At 52.4% G+C, this 18,099-nt stretch overlaps 2 protein-coding genes across 3 annotated transcripts in view; both read left to right on the top strand.

Annotated features, from left to right (window-relative positions):
* The window catches only part of MEI1 (meiotic double-stranded break formation protein 1), a 39,658-nt gene extending 29,639 nt beyond the window's left edge, over positions 1-10,019 (top strand). Inside the window, exons 23-31 of the mRNA XM_064453361.1 lie at positions 24-134; positions 725-906; positions 3,275-3,356; positions 3,817-4,022; positions 4,716-4,797; positions 6,852-6,958; positions 7,808-7,939; positions 8,285-8,394; positions 9,735-10,019. Of these exons, the coding sequence (XP_064309431.1) occupies positions 24-134; positions 725-906; positions 3,275-3,356; positions 3,817-4,022; positions 4,716-4,797; positions 6,852-6,958; positions 7,808-7,939; positions 8,285-8,394; positions 9,735-9,780 (1,058 nt within the window). The 3' untranslated portion in view covers positions 9,781-10,019. The remainder of the gene's footprint in view (positions 1-23; positions 135-724; positions 907-3,274; positions 3,357-3,816; positions 4,023-4,715; positions 4,798-6,851; positions 6,959-7,807; positions 7,940-8,284; positions 8,395-9,734) is intronic.
* A 404-nt stretch (positions 10,020-10,423) lies between these two features.
* On the top strand, positions 10,424-17,919 carry CCDC134 (coiled-coil domain containing 134). 2 transcript variants are annotated; one of them, XM_064453401.1, is made up of 7 exons: positions 10,424-10,511; positions 14,588-14,705; positions 14,961-15,082; positions 15,329-15,413; positions 15,697-15,866; positions 16,118-16,189; positions 16,567-17,919. In XM_064453401.1, exons 2-7 carry the CDS (start codon positions 14,603-14,605, stop codon positions 16,690-16,692), a joined length of 678 nt encoding a protein of 225 aa, XP_064309471.1. In that variant the 5' UTR covers positions 10,424-10,511; positions 14,588-14,602; the 3' UTR covers positions 16,693-17,919. The 2 variants fall into 2 exon arrangements, with proteins under 2 accessions (XP_064309471.1, XP_064309464.1); XM_064453394.1 differs by having other exon boundaries at positions 15,697-15,878.
* The last annotated feature ends 180 nt before the right edge of the window (positions 17,920-18,099 follow it).

Genomic DNA, 18,099 nt, shown 5'->3' with positions numbered 1-18,099 from the left:
TATGCATGTTCTTTTGTTTCCAGTCAGTAATCTCTGTGGGAAATGCAGGCCAAGGGACACTGACCTCCTGCAGCCATCCTTGAATTTTCTGTACTGGAGCCTTCATCAGACAACACCTTGTAGTCAACAGAGAGGTGAGACAAGATTGTATTGATTGCTAAGTTAATCTCAGTGAGGTTGTAGCTTGGCCATCAGAGACTGTATTCTCACTGTCTCAGCAGGCGATGTGGATTTTTCCCTTTCCAGATACAGCACTGCAGTTAACAAAGACCATTTTGTATTTGGGATGAGGTTTTTTAGGTTGGTGGTTTTGTTTTAGTTTGGTTTGGTTTTGCTGCCTTCTGATGATTCAGGAATTGGCTGCTGGGAGACAGAACCACTGTATTTTTCTTGTTCATAAAACACAGCAGTGGGGCTTTCATGCCTTGTTTGAAATGTCCTGGTATTGCCATGGTTCAAAAAATTAAACAATAATAGAGAATAGCTCTAACCAACTTTCCAGCTGTGTTAGCTGAAGGCTGGTCATTTTATTAGCTGGCTGAGTGGTTGCTTGTGCTGTGGGAGATGAATACCAGCGTAGCTGGACAGCCTTACTCTGATGAGCCGTGGCAGCTGGGGCTGCCTCACTGCAGCAGGGGCGTGTGCTGCACTTCTATTTTGCTTGTCAAGCTGGTTTAACCTGTGCCATCCCGTCAGCCTCTCTGATTATGTTTCTCCCATGCAGCAGTGGCTGTGCTGCTCTCCAACGTGTCCTTGCTAGAGCTCCTGCAGAAGGTTTTGGAGCACACCTGGTTGCGGTCCCCTCCCTCTGAACCTGCTTACCTATCATCTGAGGATGCCTTGCTGTGCTCTGGATGGCTGTTGGTTGCGTCCCTCTTACTTTATCAGCATCGCTACAATACTGAGGTTAGAACCACTCTAGTGTTCAGATTCAGGGAATGGCTAAACCTTAAGAAAAAAAAATCTTCATTAGCAGAGGAACGTGGTTTTCTTTGGCCTAGAATCTGCTTGCTGCGGTTGCTCTTTTGTTATTGTCCATAAGTTATTTCCTTCTGTGCTTCTCCAGCAGGACTGGAAGTTAGCATGTTGTCGAAGGCTGAGGCCCGAATCATTGGAGAGTTAGAGAGGGGCAGAAATCCTGGGGGGAAAAGTGCATACATGGCCCCCCTGATCAAAATCACTTTCTTCCTCAGGACAGAGCAAAATACACTTCAAGGACTTTCTCAAGGGAAAGCTGGGGGTGGGAGACACAGCTCCCGTGTTGTAAACTGGTTTTTTTTGCTACTAAAATGATCAATACTGGCACAGTCACAATCCAAACCTATTATTGGCAAGTAAGTGTTCAATATTAGCAAGCTCATACAAATGTGGGCAGCTGTCTTTGTATGTGACGCTTTGGAGTCTGACAAGAGAACTAAGCTGGAGTTGTCAGCTAATGCTGGAATTACAACTTCAAGGGAAGCACTTTCTAATGCCAACACAAGGGGATAATGTTTCCTTTTGAAGTATCTACCCAGGCCTCTCTCCCTCACTTGATATGGAGTTAAACAGCGCATCATGAGTTGTGAGCTCTGCTTTTGCAGTTATGACCTGCAGAGTATGTGCTTTGGGAGTCAGTGCACCTATTCACAGATGATAAAAATCACATTAAGGACATGTGTGCATCTGCACAGAGAGGCAGGGCTTGGTTTTCTAATGCTGAGGGAAGACATTTTCCAAAAGGCCAACCCAGACCAAGTCTGCACCTGTTGCTTCATGGATGTGCTGCCTCTGCTTAGGCCTTACAGCATGGGACTTTTATAGACTGTCAGCTGTGTGAATGCATAGCAAGACCTGCCTGTCCCTGCCCTGTTAAGTACTGAACACAATTTACCTTCTCAGTTTCCAAGTCAGGGCTGTGTCTGCGTGGTTGGTGTTGTGCCAGTCCTAAAAGGGATTACATTCTAGTGGCTACTGTTGAGCTTCATCTTCTGGGATTGACACTCTCAGCTCATATTGAATCTTGAAGTGCAATCATTTAGTGGCTTATAAGCCTGTTGTTTGGCTTCATCAATACCTCACTGGCTTGATGTCCTGTGACCTACAATCCAGAATCCTTCTTGCACCAGAGATGGGGAAAGAAACTACAGATGCAGGTGGCAAATGGAAGTGGTTCAAGGATGCTTCAGCGTTTCTGATCTTCAGCATTTCTAAGCTTCAGTGTTTCTAATCTTCTGCTGAGGGGAAAGGAGATGGGATAAGAGGAAGGCTCGCTTCTTTAACTGCTTTCTGCTGCTCAGTATAGCTGAAGCTGCGCAAAGCTTCCTGGAGGCCCTTGTAAGAGAGCCTTTGGCCTTTGTGGCTGTGAATGTGAGCTGATGCCAGGCTGTCTCCCCAAGCCTGCAGTTTTTTAGAGGGGAACAATGGCTCAGAGAAATGGTCGCATTCATCTCAGGCTGGTGTTAATAGTGAGGACTTGTCTGGCCATAGCAAGTTTGCGTGTTAACTGTGTTACTGCTACTGGCTTTAGCAGAAGCCTGTGGATAAACATGGGTCATGGATGGTAGGCTATTAAAGGCTTTGGCTTGTCAGTTGTTAGACAATTAACCACAGCCACCCTGTTGCAGGAGGTGCTCCTAGCTCTCCTGTTGAACACTTCTTTCTTCAGAAGATGGTTTGAAGGAATTTGCCTCTGGGGCCCTGTGAGGTTTTATGCCATTGCTGCTCAGTGGCTGCTCTGTGAGGGAAACAGTGTATCGCGTACTGCCCTGTCAAGCCCACCTTTCCTGTTTCCCCTAGTTCCCAAGCCCTTAACCTCCTCTGCCTCCTTCACTCATGCTATAGTTCCAAGCCCTGGGCTCTCTGCAGGCTTCCCAGTTCCAGCAGGCAGGGCCAGATTCTTGTTGTCACTGCTGGCTTTTGACTGCCTGGCTCCTCAGTCTTGCTGACTGGGTGCAGGGCTAAGCCATGTTTAGTGATGGCTGTTCCTGCTACTCCATGTGCTCAGCAGCCTGCCAGCCACGTGCCAGAGGGCCTACAAGATAGTGAGCGCGAGACAAGCAAATGAGTTGCATTGTGGTTTGGAAGCTGCGCAGGGCTGGCGGCTGGTGGTGAGCTTGAGGGCCCAGTGATATGACTCTCCCTTCTGGATCAAACTCCTGAAACCCTGTTGCTGTCCCCTTGTTTTTTCAGTGGTTATTATGGGGTAGTGTCTAAGGAATGAAAGTATTTAAGGGAGCTTTTTACTTGGTCCAGACCAACACCATTTATTCTCTTGTATTTCATTCTCCTCTAGGTTCACCAGACACTCTCTCTAGACTTAACAAAAGTCCTGAATGCAGTCATCTTCAGAAAGAAGAAGCCAATCCTGCTATTAGGTATTTTGCATCTGTTACAGGGATTTGACTGGAAGCAGCTGCTAGTGCCATGCTACAGGCAACAAGGGAGAACTGGTGACTATGGGATGGGATGGTGCAGGTGCTGGTGGGAATGTGGAAGCTTTGGTCCATTTGGCTTTGGGAGTATGTAACTGGTGAGAAAAGGGCAAAAGGGAGCTGTCGAGTTCTGCTGGATTTGGACAAATCATCCTTGGAGGTTGGTAGTGACATCTGGAACTGAGCGTGAAGTGGGGTAGTGTCTCACAGGGAGGAGACAAACAAGGGAACTCATGTTGCCATTCCTGCCTGCAGCTGTCAGCAGCTGCTGGGCAACTCCAGTGGGCCCTGAAGCCCAAATTTTCTCTCCTCTCCCTCTCCCATGCTATTGCACAGACACCAACACACAGGGCAGGAGAGAGGAAAAACACTGACACACACTAATAAGTGTCTCCCTGTCTAGTGAGCATCATGCAGTTTCTGAGAGCTGTTCTGCGACAGAACTTCTCCTCCTCTCTGCTGGTGATTGTTGGCCAAAACACAGCCCAAGGTGCTACGCAACCACAGCCATCATCACTGCAGGATGCTGCCTTGCACCCGCTTGCCATGCAGCAGGTCTTCTTGCTTGTTGTCAGTCTGCAGAACCTTTTGGTGCATGTCCAGTTGCAGGTATATAAAATACAACTTTTGGAACAACACCAGTGTTGTTGGGCTTCAAGCAGGTGCGCTAACCTGAGGAGAAACCACCCTGTTGTAGAACTTAAGGGGCTGCCTTTTATTTTTTCTTCTGCCTGCATTTTCTACCCCTTACAGATGTGTGAGGAGGAGGAGGGAAAATGCAAGCTACACAGTACTCCCTGCTGCTGAACTGGATAGCTGAAATTCTATGTACTAATGACGATCTCTTTTTTTTCCCGTCTCCTGCTCTGCAGGGACACTGCACCCATAGGGACAGAGGTGGGAAAAGTGTGACAAATCTTAGTCCCTCGCCCACGCCCCTGGAAAGGTGCTTTGGGGGGTAGTACATCAGTGTACATTTAACTTGCCTAAGTGATGTTGGGCTCCAGGGGATAGTGCATCAGTTTACATTTTACTCTCTCGAGCGATGTTGGCCTCCCATCTTTATTCTTTGGAGGCTGTTACTTAATTATTTTTAGTCTCAGAATAAGTAGTTGTGCCTTTGTCTGGCTCCTTGATGTGACAGATAATTTGCAGCACGTTGCATCCTGTGACAGAGATGAAGGGTGTTATTTTCCTGTGCGACATGCTCTTCAGATCCTGCCACTTTATGAATTTTCCTCTTGCAATAGCTGTTGACCTTTTTTATTTTCTTCTTTTTTTCCCCCTCTCTTGGTATTCCAGAAGGACTTGCTGCTCTCTCAAGCTGTGGTTGCCTGCCTGGAAACCTTAGTGGAATACCTGTATGTGAAGAACCAGGATGTTGGTAAAGTATTCCTGCTCTTCCTTCTCTTGGGTTTCCCTCCTGCAGTGATTTTGAGATCTTTGATCTCCATCCAGTAGTTCCCTGGAGCAGATGCTTACTGAGTTTATGCCCAAAAAGAAAAATTATTTGTATGCCTAAAGTTAGTCATGTGCTTTGTGGGATGAAATCACAGTGCCTGGCTCCCCTGCAGGCATGAGCCCTCACTTTGGCTCTGGACACCAAAATGCTTTCCAGAAGGAAAAAAGTCATTCCCTACCTCCCCATATGGTAAGAGAATAAGGTTTAGGAATAGGGGGAGTATACAAATAGTCTTTCATTTCCAGGCCGATTGTAGCAAACCTTTAGACCACAGATATCGGGGAGGGAGGATCTGAATATGAGGTGTGTTTTTCACATGGACAGTGTTGGCCACAGTTTGTCCCTGAGGGAGGAGAAATGAGAACAGGGTACTAGGCGGCCTTAGGGAATGGAAGCTGGAAGTTCTAGATTTCCAGGGGCGAGTACAGGCCTTGGTTTCCAGAGTCTGTACCAGCCTTCATGTATAGCACATTAGCAATATAATGGAATAAGACAGCATTGTACAGCTGGGGGGAAGAATAGACCCTTCTGCTTTTTGGCAGCCTCCTGCCACAAAGTCCAGGTGCTGGCTCCGATCTTGAAACAGACAGCAAGTTCTCGGTACCCTGGTCTGTTCAACTCAGTCATTTAAATGCTGAGAGAAGAGGGGATGGAGTGAATGAACACCAGACAAAAGGGACGTTGGTGGGAGAGTGGAAGTAGTTGAATGAAAATGTAATACTGCAGATGAATGACAGCCAGTAGCTGAAGGGAGGCTATTAAAAGGCTGGGTTTAAAAAAAAGAAAAAAAGGTGGCATGTTATGGGGAGGTTCCTCTGGTTTTGGATTAAGCTAATGAAATGCTGCTTTAGCAACAGCTGAACCTGTCACTTTGGCTGCTTAAATTCTTGCTGTGGTGCAGAAGTTCACAACAGCGACAACAGGAGTCTCCTCATTCCAAGCAGAATAAGGGTCATAGCTATGTTTGACTGAAGGATCCGAGAGCACTGCAAAGAGCGTGGCCTGGGCTCTACCTCTAGGAATTGCCTCATTTGAGGCTTTCTAAAACTGTCTCTTGGTCCAGAGAATTTTCCAGATGTTCAGATGAGGCTCAGTGCACAGTGCTGGTACCTTCTCATTTCCACCAGCTAAAAGATATCCCCCAGACATTTTACATTATTTTTCAGTGGTGCTTCCCCATAGAAAAGATTCTTGTAGTGGCAATAGGGAGGTTATGTGAGTGCCAGTGGAAGAGGGACCTTCCTGAAACTCTCGTGAGTTGCCATAGTGTAATACGTTATATCGCTGACCTGTTTTAATTGTCCAGCCCATGCAAGAAATACACCCTAACCTGCAATAAATACAAGGTAATAACACTCAACTTCAGCGTTCAGGGAGAGACTTTACACTGTCACAGACGGTGACCTTGAGCCTTACCTCTGTTTGTCGTATATGCTCCTTATTAAGAACATTTTCTCTACTGATTGTTTGCATTGCTGCCATCAGCCTGGCTGGTCCCTGTAGTACGCTCTCTGATGCAGATCCAGGCTCGGTTTGTGCAGCTGATGTTATAAGTCTTTCTTCATTCCCCAAAGAGTATTCTGCAGCTAAATAAAACCCGTTGTCAGGAAACTTGTCCTCATATTGAAACCAGAGGGTATTATTTTTAAAGCCCTGGGCTAAAGATATCCCTTACTATTTTATGACATGCACCCCAGGAGAAGGTTTCTCTTCCTGTACCAGCACAAAGATGGACAAAATGTATTTTCTGCTTTAAAAAGCTATTAAGCTTTTGTCCTCATGACTAAACTCTTGCCCAAAGAGTGACAGATGAAAAAGCAAGTAAGAACAGAGCAAAATATCCCCTTAGTGTTTCACAGCGTGAGGTCTAGAAGAGAAAACTTGGGGTCAGCATTGAAGACTGTCCTTATCCGGGTCCAGCCTGTCACTTGGCTGATATTAAAGCTGTCTTTGATTGGCTTCTCCTTCTCTCCCAGCCCTACATGTTGCTTCACAGCCCTGGCACCGATTCCTGCTCTTCACACTGCTCAATGGGGGCCAGAAGTCCTTTCTGCAGCCGGAAGTTCTCAGGCTGATGGCTTTGGTGAGCAGGGGAAGGGGAGGCTGTTCTCCATTTCTCCCAGTATGTTGGTGCAGTTCATGTGGGTCAGTTATTGGAACTTAGTCCCTAAGCACATGCAATCTCAGATACTGCTGTGGCTTTGTCTGTCACTATATTTGTGCTCTATAATAATGATACTTTCAAGTTAACTTCCCTTCTGCACCCTGCAGAAACTCACTGCTGTTAGTGAACACATCTTGGTCTTCTGGTGTTTGTAGCATTTATTTATATGATCTAGGAGCCCTGGAGTGGAGAGGGGAAACCTAAAGAGAACATGCAACTGCTGTTGCCCGTCAGGGAGCATGCTGTGATTCTCCAGAGGGCCTCGAGATCTCTGCTTGCCATCACAGCTCATCTCCCCATCTTTGACCTTAGAGACCTGACTTTTCAGGGCAGGGAGTTACCTACTACCCTGCCGTACCTGGGGCCTGCGAGCAGGAGAGGGAATGTGGTCCTACCCAGCAGAAGTACCAAAACGAAAGCCCTCACACTAAAGCAGTGGACAAGAGGAGGGGGTTATTAATGTGAACTTTCCCCCTCCAAATACATGATGGGTCTGTGAAACTTTGTTACTTGTATTTTACTTTTTAAAGGTTACCTGGTTTGTTTCAGTTCCTTGCCGACCTAAACCAAAATAAGTCTGGTTATAAATCAGAGCGCTGTCAATGCAGATATTTGCACTGGTTCTATTAGAAGTGATATAAAAGTCAGGTCTGTGGTTAAGGTGCTGCAGCATCCCATTACATAGAAGAGGTCTTTCCAGGAGATGAGTCACGGTTGGAATCTGTGGGTCTTTCACTATTTAATGCCTCTATTTTTTCCTTGTTCAAGTTTCTGAGATATCAGAGCAGCAATATTATTTCTCAAAAAGAAATTAGCCAGATTCTCCAGGAGGCAGCAGAAGCCAACTTAGCAGAGCTGCCTGAGGCCACATCTCATGCTCTTCACCTCTTCCTCTGTCAGGTAAGAGAGCGGTGACTGCCTTGAAAAATGAGAAGGGAATCCCTGGGGGATTGCTTTAGCCTTTGATGGGGAGTCATAAACTTCCTTTGAGGAGGTTCAAGACGAAGAACAACCCTGCAGCTGCTAGCTTGGCCTACTGCCTTGAGGGATGTTCGGTGAAACTGGAAAGAGTGATGCCAGCAGCTGCCTAAATTGTGTCATCATATTGGGTGGCCCCTTGATTCCCCCCAGATCAAAGTTTGAAGGTCTCATTGCTCTGTGTGGAGATGAGGGAGGGAGATATAAAGGAACAAGGCCAACAGTTTCCTCTTGGTCTGGATGTCATTCTTTCTTCTGACTGCTCAGATTCAGAGCAGTCATTGCCAGGTGGAGCCAGTGCAGTCAGGGACCATCCAGACCTTGCTGAAGCGCCTCCCGGGACAGAGGAGCACTTGGGTGAAACATCAGGACATTGTGTATCCTTTGCTGGGCCTTGGAGAGGTGATATGAGGCTGGTAGGTGTAACAGCGGTAGAAGGGATACTTAATCCTTCCCTTGTTCCAGCTGAAGGCACACAGAAGTGGAAAAACTCTGAGTAGTTGCTACACTTGGCTAACTTTGGGATTAAAGACTTAATCATCCCCAAATTTGGGAAGACATTTGGGAAATGAGGAGACATTTGGGATGAAAGATGGGTGTCTCTGCTGGGATTGCATTCATCTCTATGGCAGAGGTGGTCTGATGAAAGCAGAGCGAGGCAGGGAGCCCGGGACTTCAAAGCAGTAACAATTCCTGTATTGATTTCCCTGGAGGATGAGCAATCACTTTACCTCCGTCTGTGTGCTAACCAGCGCCAGTGTGCCTGTGAAGTCGTGGGAGCGCTAAGATGACTTGAGCACTTTCAAAGTACAGTGAGCATTCGGAAACTGCTGAGTGGGGTTACCAAATTGTGCTCTGCTTGGCCTCAGAGTCCTCCACTGAGAACTGAATCCTCCTCTTCTCCGTGGATGAGAAGCAGGACCTGCTCCCACATTACTTGTGGAGAAAGAGGGAGCCTGATGCAGTATTTGTTTATTTCTCGGATTGTTTGCTTTTGCCTTCCTGTTTCATCACACCACATTGCCCCAGACAGGTAGCAGCAACGGAAGTGGCCCCAGTAGTGATTTCCTGTTGGGGTGGGGACTTCCTGCACTGTAGGACACTGTCACCAGCCATGTGCAGGGCCTGTGGCGGGTGAGGTGTTTGTTATTTGTGAGGCGTAGCTTGTCCTCATGCTTACCCCCAATGTGATGCTACCGCTCTGTGGTGGGATGCTCTGAGTGCAAGTTGTCCAGGTGGAAACCATCCGGCCCCAAGAAGTTTCTGTGCACTGCCTTTGCTTGTCTGTATGGGGTTGAGGGAAGGTAGACAGGAGGTCTTGTTACATTGCTGAAGGTGTTTCTAATTTCTGGCTCTTCCACGTACGAGGAAGCCTTCAAATCTTTGTTGTTAGGAAGGGCTTTGGATGCACTCAAAGCTCAGCAGTGGTGGGTACCTGAATAAGATAGTCATGAACATGGAAGACAAAGTCCTCTGGTCAAAACCAAGCTTTGACATCAGTTTTTCTAAGAAAGAACTTTCTTCAGATTCACCCACTCTGGTGTTTCTCACATGGGTTTTGGGTGTGTGTCTGTGTGTGTGTTCCATGGCTTGGGGGAGAGTTGTTTTAGTAATGAAAACCTCCCGTCGGTGATGTGTGAAATGTAGGAATTCCAGTAGCACGATGGAGTTTCAGCCATGCCTTCCCTTTGGTTTCCACTCATGCTGTGAATGGCAGATGTCTGGGAAGTGTGGCTGTGTCCCTCTCACACATTGGAGATTGAAATGAGAATATGTGGTGCATGCAGCAGAAGAACAAGGCAAGAATGGAACGGGAGACCTCATCCTGCCTTTTATTCCCAGAGAGTAGTAGAAAGAAGATGGACAAAGGAAGTCATTTGTAGCTAATTTTCAGAAAAAGGTTTGTTGACAGTAATTTATAAAGCCCTGTTATTGAAATGGCTCCTTGTTTCCTTTTCTGTGTGGGATGAAGCTTGGCTGGTGCTCTTTGGTTATCAAAATACAGAACTGCCTGGTGAAAACGATGCGGCACACGGGCGGCAGGTGCTAGGGAAGAAGGGCTCTGCTCCCCTGCCTTAGCTGGTGGTGCTGCGGGATGGCCCCCGTCCTCCGGGCCGGCCGGGCTGCTGGGGGGCTCCAGCCCCGACCCCTGGGAAGGGGTTAGCAGATACACCACTTGTCCCACTGGGAAGAGGAGACTTCTTCCAGTTCACGGATGCTCCCCCAGGGAACAGCCCCAGACCACCGCTTTCTCCTTGGGGCGTTCATTACCAAGGTTCCTTCCCTGGCAGAGCCGGGGGAACCCTCACGCAGCAGGATCAGCCCCGGGGGCCGCATTTCCGCCTCTCCCCAGCCCCGGGGGGCCGGGCCGGGGCCGGGGCGGGGCGGGAGCTCAGGAAGTGACGGGGCGGGGCGGGGCAGCGGCGGCGGCGGCGGCAGCATGGCAGCGCGGCGGGCGTGAGCGCCCAGCCCGGTACCGGTGCTCGGGCCGCAGGTGAGGGGCAGCCTGCGGGAGGGGGCCGGGGTGTCTCGGCGGGGCTGTGGCGGGACGGGGGGAGCCCGGGGGCCGCTCCGGGGAGCACGGGGTGGGCAGGGCGGCCCCGGGGGTGCCTCCCCGGACCTTTGGTTAAATAGCTTTGCCCCCACCCGGGGGGCTCTGCCGTCGCCCCGTGCTCCGGCTGGAGCCCCGTGTTGGAGCGGGTGCAGGGAGCAGGCTGCCGGCAGCACCGGGGAGGCAGCCCGCTACCCCCCGTGGGTTTGCATCCCCACCCAGTGGGTTTGCATCCCCCCCACGTGTGCTGCCGGCTGCCTCCACTTGACACGGCTCCGGGTGGGTTTCCCAGCCGGGTGGTCTCCGCTAATCCGATTTCCACGCCTCCGTCCCCGCGCGATTGCCATTAGTTTCAGTGGTGCTTGACAGAGAAGCCTCAACTCCCGGTGCCCGCGGCCGCCGGAGCCCCTCGGGGTGCCGCTGACCCCCTCCAGCGGGATGGGGGACACGGGGGTGGCTGGGGCGGGTCCGTCCCTGGTGGAAACCACAGCAGCTCGCTGGCTTCGTCCGGGGCTGCCTAACACGGCTGGCAGCCGTCCCTACGGTATGTGAGATCTGGTTTTGGTGGTGGAGGGACTTTTGAGGCAAGCTGATGTAAACGGCTGTTGTCGTTTCACTGAAGCACCTGATCCTTTAAGCCCTGTATAGAAATGCCCCAGCAGAAGAAGTCTGAGCAGCCTGTGTTTCACTTCTCAAGCTTTTGGTTCAGCTGTGACAAGAGATTCATTCTCATCTGCTTGACGGAGGAGTGGCTCAGAGATGGATTCGTGGGGCGGGGAGTTTTCATTCCTTGTTTTGCCACAGTGTGCTCCCGGGCCAAGCTGGCTGATGATGCTTTCCCCTGTGTGTTTCGGTGCCCTGCAGAGGGGAGGGGTGGGGGTCCTGCGAAAGTCCCTCTGGGGAGCCAAAGCGTGGCAGCATAGCTCTGCCTTGGCAGCTCATTAAGCGAATAAATCCAGGGGGATGCTCAGTTCAGATGGGGCTCCTGCAGGAGAATTTATAAAGTCATTAAAAATATTTTAATGGAAAGCACTAACCATCTATAACACAACATCTGTTGTCGTGTCTTTGGAAAAACATGTCTAAATTAAGAGGATGGGAGACAGCGAGACAGACTGGTGGGCTTTCTGCTGAAGCAACCAGCTGGCCGGGGCTGCGAGGGAATATTGGTGGAAACTCCTTCCCATCTGTAGCATCAGGCCAGGACCTGGCTTCCTGGACTGCTCTGGGAGCACAGGGCAGAGACGATTTGGCAGGGATCGGTTCAGGGAGGAGCAGGGAGGGAAGAGAGGAGCAGCTCTGCAGTGTTTCTGTCTCATCTCATCCCTCAGCGGGTGTGAAAACGCAAGGGAGGGTTCGCGGGGAGAGCATGGAGGAACATCTGCAAGAAGCTTTGGCATCCTTGCGCTTACATAGTCCAGCCTGGAGAGGAGGAAACGTCTTCTGCTATTAAAATGGGGTGAAAGGGGCAGGGCAGCAAAGGGAAGTAAGCTCGAGCTATTCCCACGTGCCATTAGCAGCCTCACTTTTCCTTGGATGAAGACCACAGCTTCTCTTGCTTCATTTTCACTGGGGTGTTTCAGCCCTGATGGACGATGGTGGTCAGTAGCTCCGATGCGAGCATGAGTGTCAGCAGGGAAGGGGTCAGACAAAAAGATGATGGGCTTCTGGTATGGCGTGGTTCTCTGGTCCTCCTCTTCTGACCTCGTCCCACGGCACAATCTGTAGGGCTGCCTCAGGAGGATTTGTAAAGTCATGAAAAAATTTTTCATTGAAAACACCAACAATCTATAACACAGTGTCTGCTGTCGTGTCTCTGGAAAAGCCCATCTCCATTCTGAGACTTGAGGGCAGCAAGGTGGGCTGGTGGGCTTTCTGCTGCAGCAACCAGCTGGCCAGCAACTACTTTGGCCAAGAGCCATGCTTTGCTCTGCTGTTGCCTGAACAGGTTTCTTTGCAGCTCAAAGTCACAGCCATGGGGCCTTCTCCAGCCACCCGGCTCCTGTGTCAGAAGCAGGGAATGTGGGAGCCCCTGCCCTGACCAGGCACGCTGGGATTGCTGCAGGCAGTGTGGCAGAGCCATCGCAGGCAGCGGTTCTGCTGTTTGCCTTTCAGTCTGGTCTGGAGGCCATCAGCTGCCTCTGAGGTCTTTTTCCAATTTGCCATGAGCCCAGCAAATAGCCAGCCTGGTCCTTATGTCCGTGTATGTGATCTGAGGGCAAACAGGAGCCCGGGTCCCAGGGCAGTCGCAGTTTGTGCTTTTGAGTTGCTGTTCCTCCTCCTCTCCAAGACCCTGGGAGGGAGCAAGCAGCTATGGGAGGCTCTGCAGAGGGGGGACTCGCACCCCCTCACTGAGCCAGGCCCCAGGCCCTTGAGTCGTGTTTGTTGGCAGGTGAAGCAGTCTATCGGAAGCCGACCAGGCTGGTGGGTCTAGCAGAGCACCTGCTTGCCTGGGCTGGAGAATTTCTCCTTCCGGCCTCAGCCTGTTGGTGTGCTTTGCGGCCTGCAGGGTGGCTGGACTATGCCTTAAGCCTTGCGCCACAGCAGGCAAAGGGGACAGACCCCGGTCCCCAGCATGAGATGCTTGTGCTCTGCATTGCACCTGAAACGCAAGTTGTGATGAGGAGCCTGTTCCAGGGTCAGCTGTGTCTTCCTCTGATGCTGGTTGTAGTTACTCTGATCTGTTCCCTTCCAGGGATGCTGCCTTTTGCAAAGTACAACAGCAAAAAGAAATGCAGAGGGTTTCTCATGTTTGCCTGATGCCGTTTCCCTGCCCGAGCTGGGGATGTGGGGGTGCTTGGCTCAGCCTTGGTGGGAGGTGGATGGTGGGACTGGGAGATGTTGCTCCTCACAGAGCTGGGAGAGCTTCTGGTGGTGCCCACCTTGCCTCACTCATGGGCCTGGGGTTGAAAATTATATTTGGTTAAAAAAGAAAAACAATGAAGGGCAAAACAGATTTGGTGTGAAGAGAGGGTTTGTTTCTGTTCCAGTGTTAGGACATTGCAGAAGGAAGCTTGGCTGGGCAGGCAAGCTCGGGCTCAGGAGGGGAGTGGGGAAGCAGGGTGAGGGCAGCTCTGGTGGCCTTACGTGTCTGCCTGTCCCTTGGGAGCAGCAGGTGTCTTGGGGGATGCCTCTGAAGGAGCTACCGCTTCAATAATGGCCGGTGGCCACTGCCTGGCTCCGTGGAAACCTCGTCCCTGCAGACAGGGATGTCTCGAGTCCTGCCGCCTGGAGACCAACGTACTGTTCTCCTTCTTGAGGTCTAGGCCATCCCAGGGATCAGGGTCCTCATTCTCAAGGACCTCCTCCTCTAGCCTCTCTTCTGCACATTGGCCTTGTCTGAGGGACCCTCGTGGCCAGGAGTGGCTCTGCCCAACTGCACCCCTGCAGAGCCTCGGGTGCTGTCTGGGGAGGGACATGTTTGGGGTGAGGGGAGAGTTACCACCAGGTCACCCAACTGCTGCTTTTTGGCATGGGGCCTGCAGCTGGCACCTGGCTTGTAGCGAGGGGAAGGGTCCAGGTGCCAGCACCCCAAGAGGTGAAGTGAGATGGCTGAGCCGGTCAAGCCTGGTGCTTGAAGGAGAGGTGGACTTCAGCCCTGTGGTGATCTTCCTCCTCCCATTGGCCCTGCTGCTTCAGTTGCTGGGTTGCTCTCACTCACAAACCCAGCAAAAAGCTAGCTGTTATTTCTGGGAGAAGACATAGGACTTATTTTTTCTCCTGAATTAGTGGTCAGTCAGATCCCTGGGTGCCCAGCCAGCAGTGGAGGCAGGTAGAGAGGGAGGGGTAGACCAGGATTCCCTTGCAGGGGAGAGTGGGCCAGCTGCTGCATTGCCCCATGGTCCTGCTCTGGCTGCCGTTTCCCTCAAAGCCTTCGTGGGCACAAGGGAGAGGCGGGAAAGGACCCTCGTGCCAAGGGCAGTGTGCCCTTGGTCCTGAGCAGCCGCTCTGGGAGAGGCTCGGGTGGCCTCTGCTCAGTAAGTGTCCTCACTGGTCCTTATTGGTCTGTTTTGTTCCAGGCTGCAGCGGCCAACATGGATTTTCTCTTGATCTGGCCCTTTCTGCTGGCACTGCTGCTGCCCTGGGGCAGCTTCGCAGACCTGGAAAAGCAGAGGGTGGACTCTGGCTTGGAAATCTGTATCCTTCTCTGCAGCCTCTACCTGCCAGCCTTGCCAGAGCAGGGGCTGGCAAGTAGAAAGCTCCACACGAGCACCCAGCATTGCTAAGCAGCCCACTGGGTTGTCTGGACAAAGGGGCTGCATGAAACCTGTGTCTCCTCCTTGGGCATCCCATGGAGAACTGGGGGGTCTGGGATGGTGCTGAGTGCCTGGCAGAGGGGGAGAGCGGGAACATGGTAGGAGCATGTTGGTGGCACCCTTGACAGTGGTGCAGATAAGAAGCTGTTTGAGGTGAAGCGCAAGGACCAGATGAATGCGCTGAAGAACCTGATCGAGCTCAATGACGTCAACCAGCAGTACAAAATCATTGACATCATGCTCAAGGGACTCTTCAAAGTGAGCCACAGCATAGGCCACCATACGGGCTCAGTGTGCTGTGGGGCCAGGGAGGGTGGGCAGGAGAAGCGGTGAGTGTCAGGGGCTTCCATGGGATCAAAGAACTGGGCAGGCAGGTGGGATTTAGGACCTGAAGGGAGGATGCCATGCAGTTTTAAGTGGGGTGGCTGGGGCAGCACCCCTGGGGTGCCCTGAGGGCATGGTGAATGGCTGGCAGGGTAGGATGGTAACAGAAGGCTCTGGCAGGTGCTGGAGGACTCCCGGGCTGTGCTCATTGCTGCTGACGTGCCTCCCGATGGGCCTTTCCCTCAGGACGAGAAGATAAAGGATGGTAGGTCTTCTCCAGTCCTTACTCCTTTCCCTTTTCTAGTGCTCTGATGTATCACCAGTATTCCTCCTGGGACTGATTTTGGGGTAGGTACAAAACCCCTGTGCACCCAGACCAGACCTGGGCTAGTCCCTGTCTGTCAGGGACCTTGCTTCTCTGACCAGTTCATACTGGGGAGCCTTCCTGTTTGCCCCCAGCCTCCCCACCTTCCGGCAGGGACATAGGTGCTGGTGGGGCGAGGCACGCATACCAGTGTGCCAACAAGGTTGGGTGGCTGTCCCCACAGCATACTCCCATGTGGTGGAGAACACCGCCTTCTTCGGGGACGTCGTCCTGCGCTTCCCCAAGATTGTGCACCATTACTTCGACCGCAACTCCAACTGGAACAGCCTCATCCGCTGGGGCATCGGCTTCTGCAACCTGACGGGCGTGTTTGAGCAGGGACCCCACTCCCAGGTCCTGGGGCTGGTACGGCTCCCAGTGTCCCCCCCCTCCACTGCATTCCCTTTCTGCTGTCAGGTCTGGAGTGTGAGGTTTTTGGGTTAAAAGGAGGGCGGGGGGGTGTACCCCACATCTGAGGGATGTCCTTGTGCTGAGGGATGGGGGAAGAGCACAGAGGGTGCTGATGAGGAGAAGGGGACCCTGGTCATGGGTGGGTGCAAGTGGGAGGCACCACTCCCCGACGCGGTCTCCACTCTGCTCTGCAGATGGCTCAGGAGCTGGGAATCAGTGAGAAATCGCCCGATTACCGCAATCCCTTTAAAACGGACCACTCTGAGGTAAGACAGCAATGCCACCAGCTTGCCCCGTGGGCTTCTCCATCCCATTGTGGCTCCAGGCAGCCAGCTGGGAAGGGAATGGGTGGCTTGGTGGGAAACAGCCAAAAACCCCCAATATGGAGGAAGCTTGGACGAAACACGTGCATCAAATTCCCCGGCTGGACTGCGGTTGGCTTTGGGTACCCCATGCTGTCTCCCTGCTCCTGTGGCCACCTGCCCATGGGAGCATTGGGACCCCATTCGCCCTGTGCTGCATCCAGCCTCGAGCCCCCTGGCACCATGGGGCGTGCTTGATGATTTCGGTGGGTTTGTGGCGGTTGTGCATCCAGGAGGCTGCGAGGGTTCCCCGGTGCTGACCCCCTGCTGTCACCCTGCAGTTTTTCCCCAGTGCTGACACCTTCCAGAAGGCGCTGCGGGAGGAGGAGAAGCGGAGGAAGAAGGAGGAGAAGCGGAAGGAGATACGCAAGGGCCCACGCATCTCCCGCTCACAGTCGGAGCTGTAGCACACGGGGACTTGTGCCTCGCAGCGGGGGCGACGCTGGCGGGACGCAGAGTGACTCGCTCCCTCTCGGCAGCCTCGGGCTGGTGCCCAGCAGTCCCCTTTCCGTTTGTGCCGTGGGTTTTGTTTTGTTGCCTTTCCCTTTCATTCGGCAGGGGCCAGGTGGTGGTGCTGTTGGTTTGCCCCAACAGGGCTGGGGGGAGCTGAAGTGGGGTACCCCTTCCTCAGAGCCAAAGCACAGATGGGAAGGCAGCTGAGCCATCCCCTGGGCTTGTTGGGGTGCTGCCACCTGTGATGGGGTAGAGCAAGGGGGACACACTGTGGCTGAGCCCCACAGGGAGCCCTCCCCTCCGCAGCACAGGTTGTCCCCTGCTGAACGTGCCTCCTCCGTCGTGGGTGGGCTGGAGTGGGCGTCATGCCAAACAGCCTCATGAGCAATGCTGCTTCTCTCAGTTTTGGTTTATTTTTAAGCCGATGATCTCATTAGCACCCCCTACCCGGTTATACCTGGTCTCTGCCCAGCTGCTACCTCTGCCAGATCAGCTCTCCCTTCTTCCCGATGGCTGTTTAATGGAGCACTGTGGTTGAAAAGGCCGATGGCACTGGTTCCCAGCCTGACAGCATCCCACTCTCCCTGGGCGGCCACCGCAGCACATCCCCACAGGCAGGCAAACATGCAGTGAATTTTTGGGAAGGAGGGATTTCAGCTCTTGGCCCTCTTTGCAGGTGATGTGTGCCTGTAGTGCGATCACCGCTGATGCTGGAGGTGCAGGGGGACCAGCCCTGAACTGCTGTGAGCCTGTCCTGCCTTCCATGCCTTGCTTATGCCGTCCTGCTCCCACCTCTCCGGTGTAGGGCTCAGCCTTTCTAATTTAGTCGCCCAAACCCCCTTCTCAAGGGGGACAGCCAGCTACAGGCATGTGGGGACAGCAGGGCTGAAGCAGCGAAGGAGCCAGCCGATGGGCTGCAACTGTCTGTTGGGCATCTGGGCTGCAGTGGGAGCAGAGGCGAGCCCCTGCCTCTTCTCGTGGTCGCTGATGCACTCACACCAGAGGAGGCTCTTGCAGAGGGACCATCCCCGAGAACTGGGCACTCTGTGCTGGGCTGGGGACACTGTGGCCTTCAGGAAAGGGGAAATGTCCTGAATTTTTGACTGTGGAGCCAGGTCTGGCCAGCTGAGGGGTGGCAATGGGTGTTTTGTTTTTCTTGAATAAAATTTGACTTTTTCTTTTCTTTTTTTTTTTTATTTAAGTAAAAGACGCCTGGCTCTTGCTCCCGTTCCTGGTGGGAACGGGCATCGGGTCTGGCCCCTTGGGAGGCAAGGGTCCGTGGGGAGCTGCGGAGGGATGGGGATTTTAATGGAGGAGAAGCGCCGCCTTCCACCTGCTGTTTCCCGCTTCAGCCGGACTTG

The sequence above is a fragment of the Phalacrocorax carbo genome, chromosome 1 (genome assembly GCF_963921805.1).
Source record: "Phalacrocorax carbo chromosome 1, bPhaCar2.1, whole genome shotgun sequence".
Taxonomy (NCBI): Eukaryota; Metazoa; Chordata; class Aves; order Suliformes; family Phalacrocoracidae; genus Phalacrocorax; species Phalacrocorax carbo.
The sequence above is the reverse complement of the archived record's forward strand: the minus strand, read 5'-3'. Positions and strand labels throughout refer to the sequence as shown.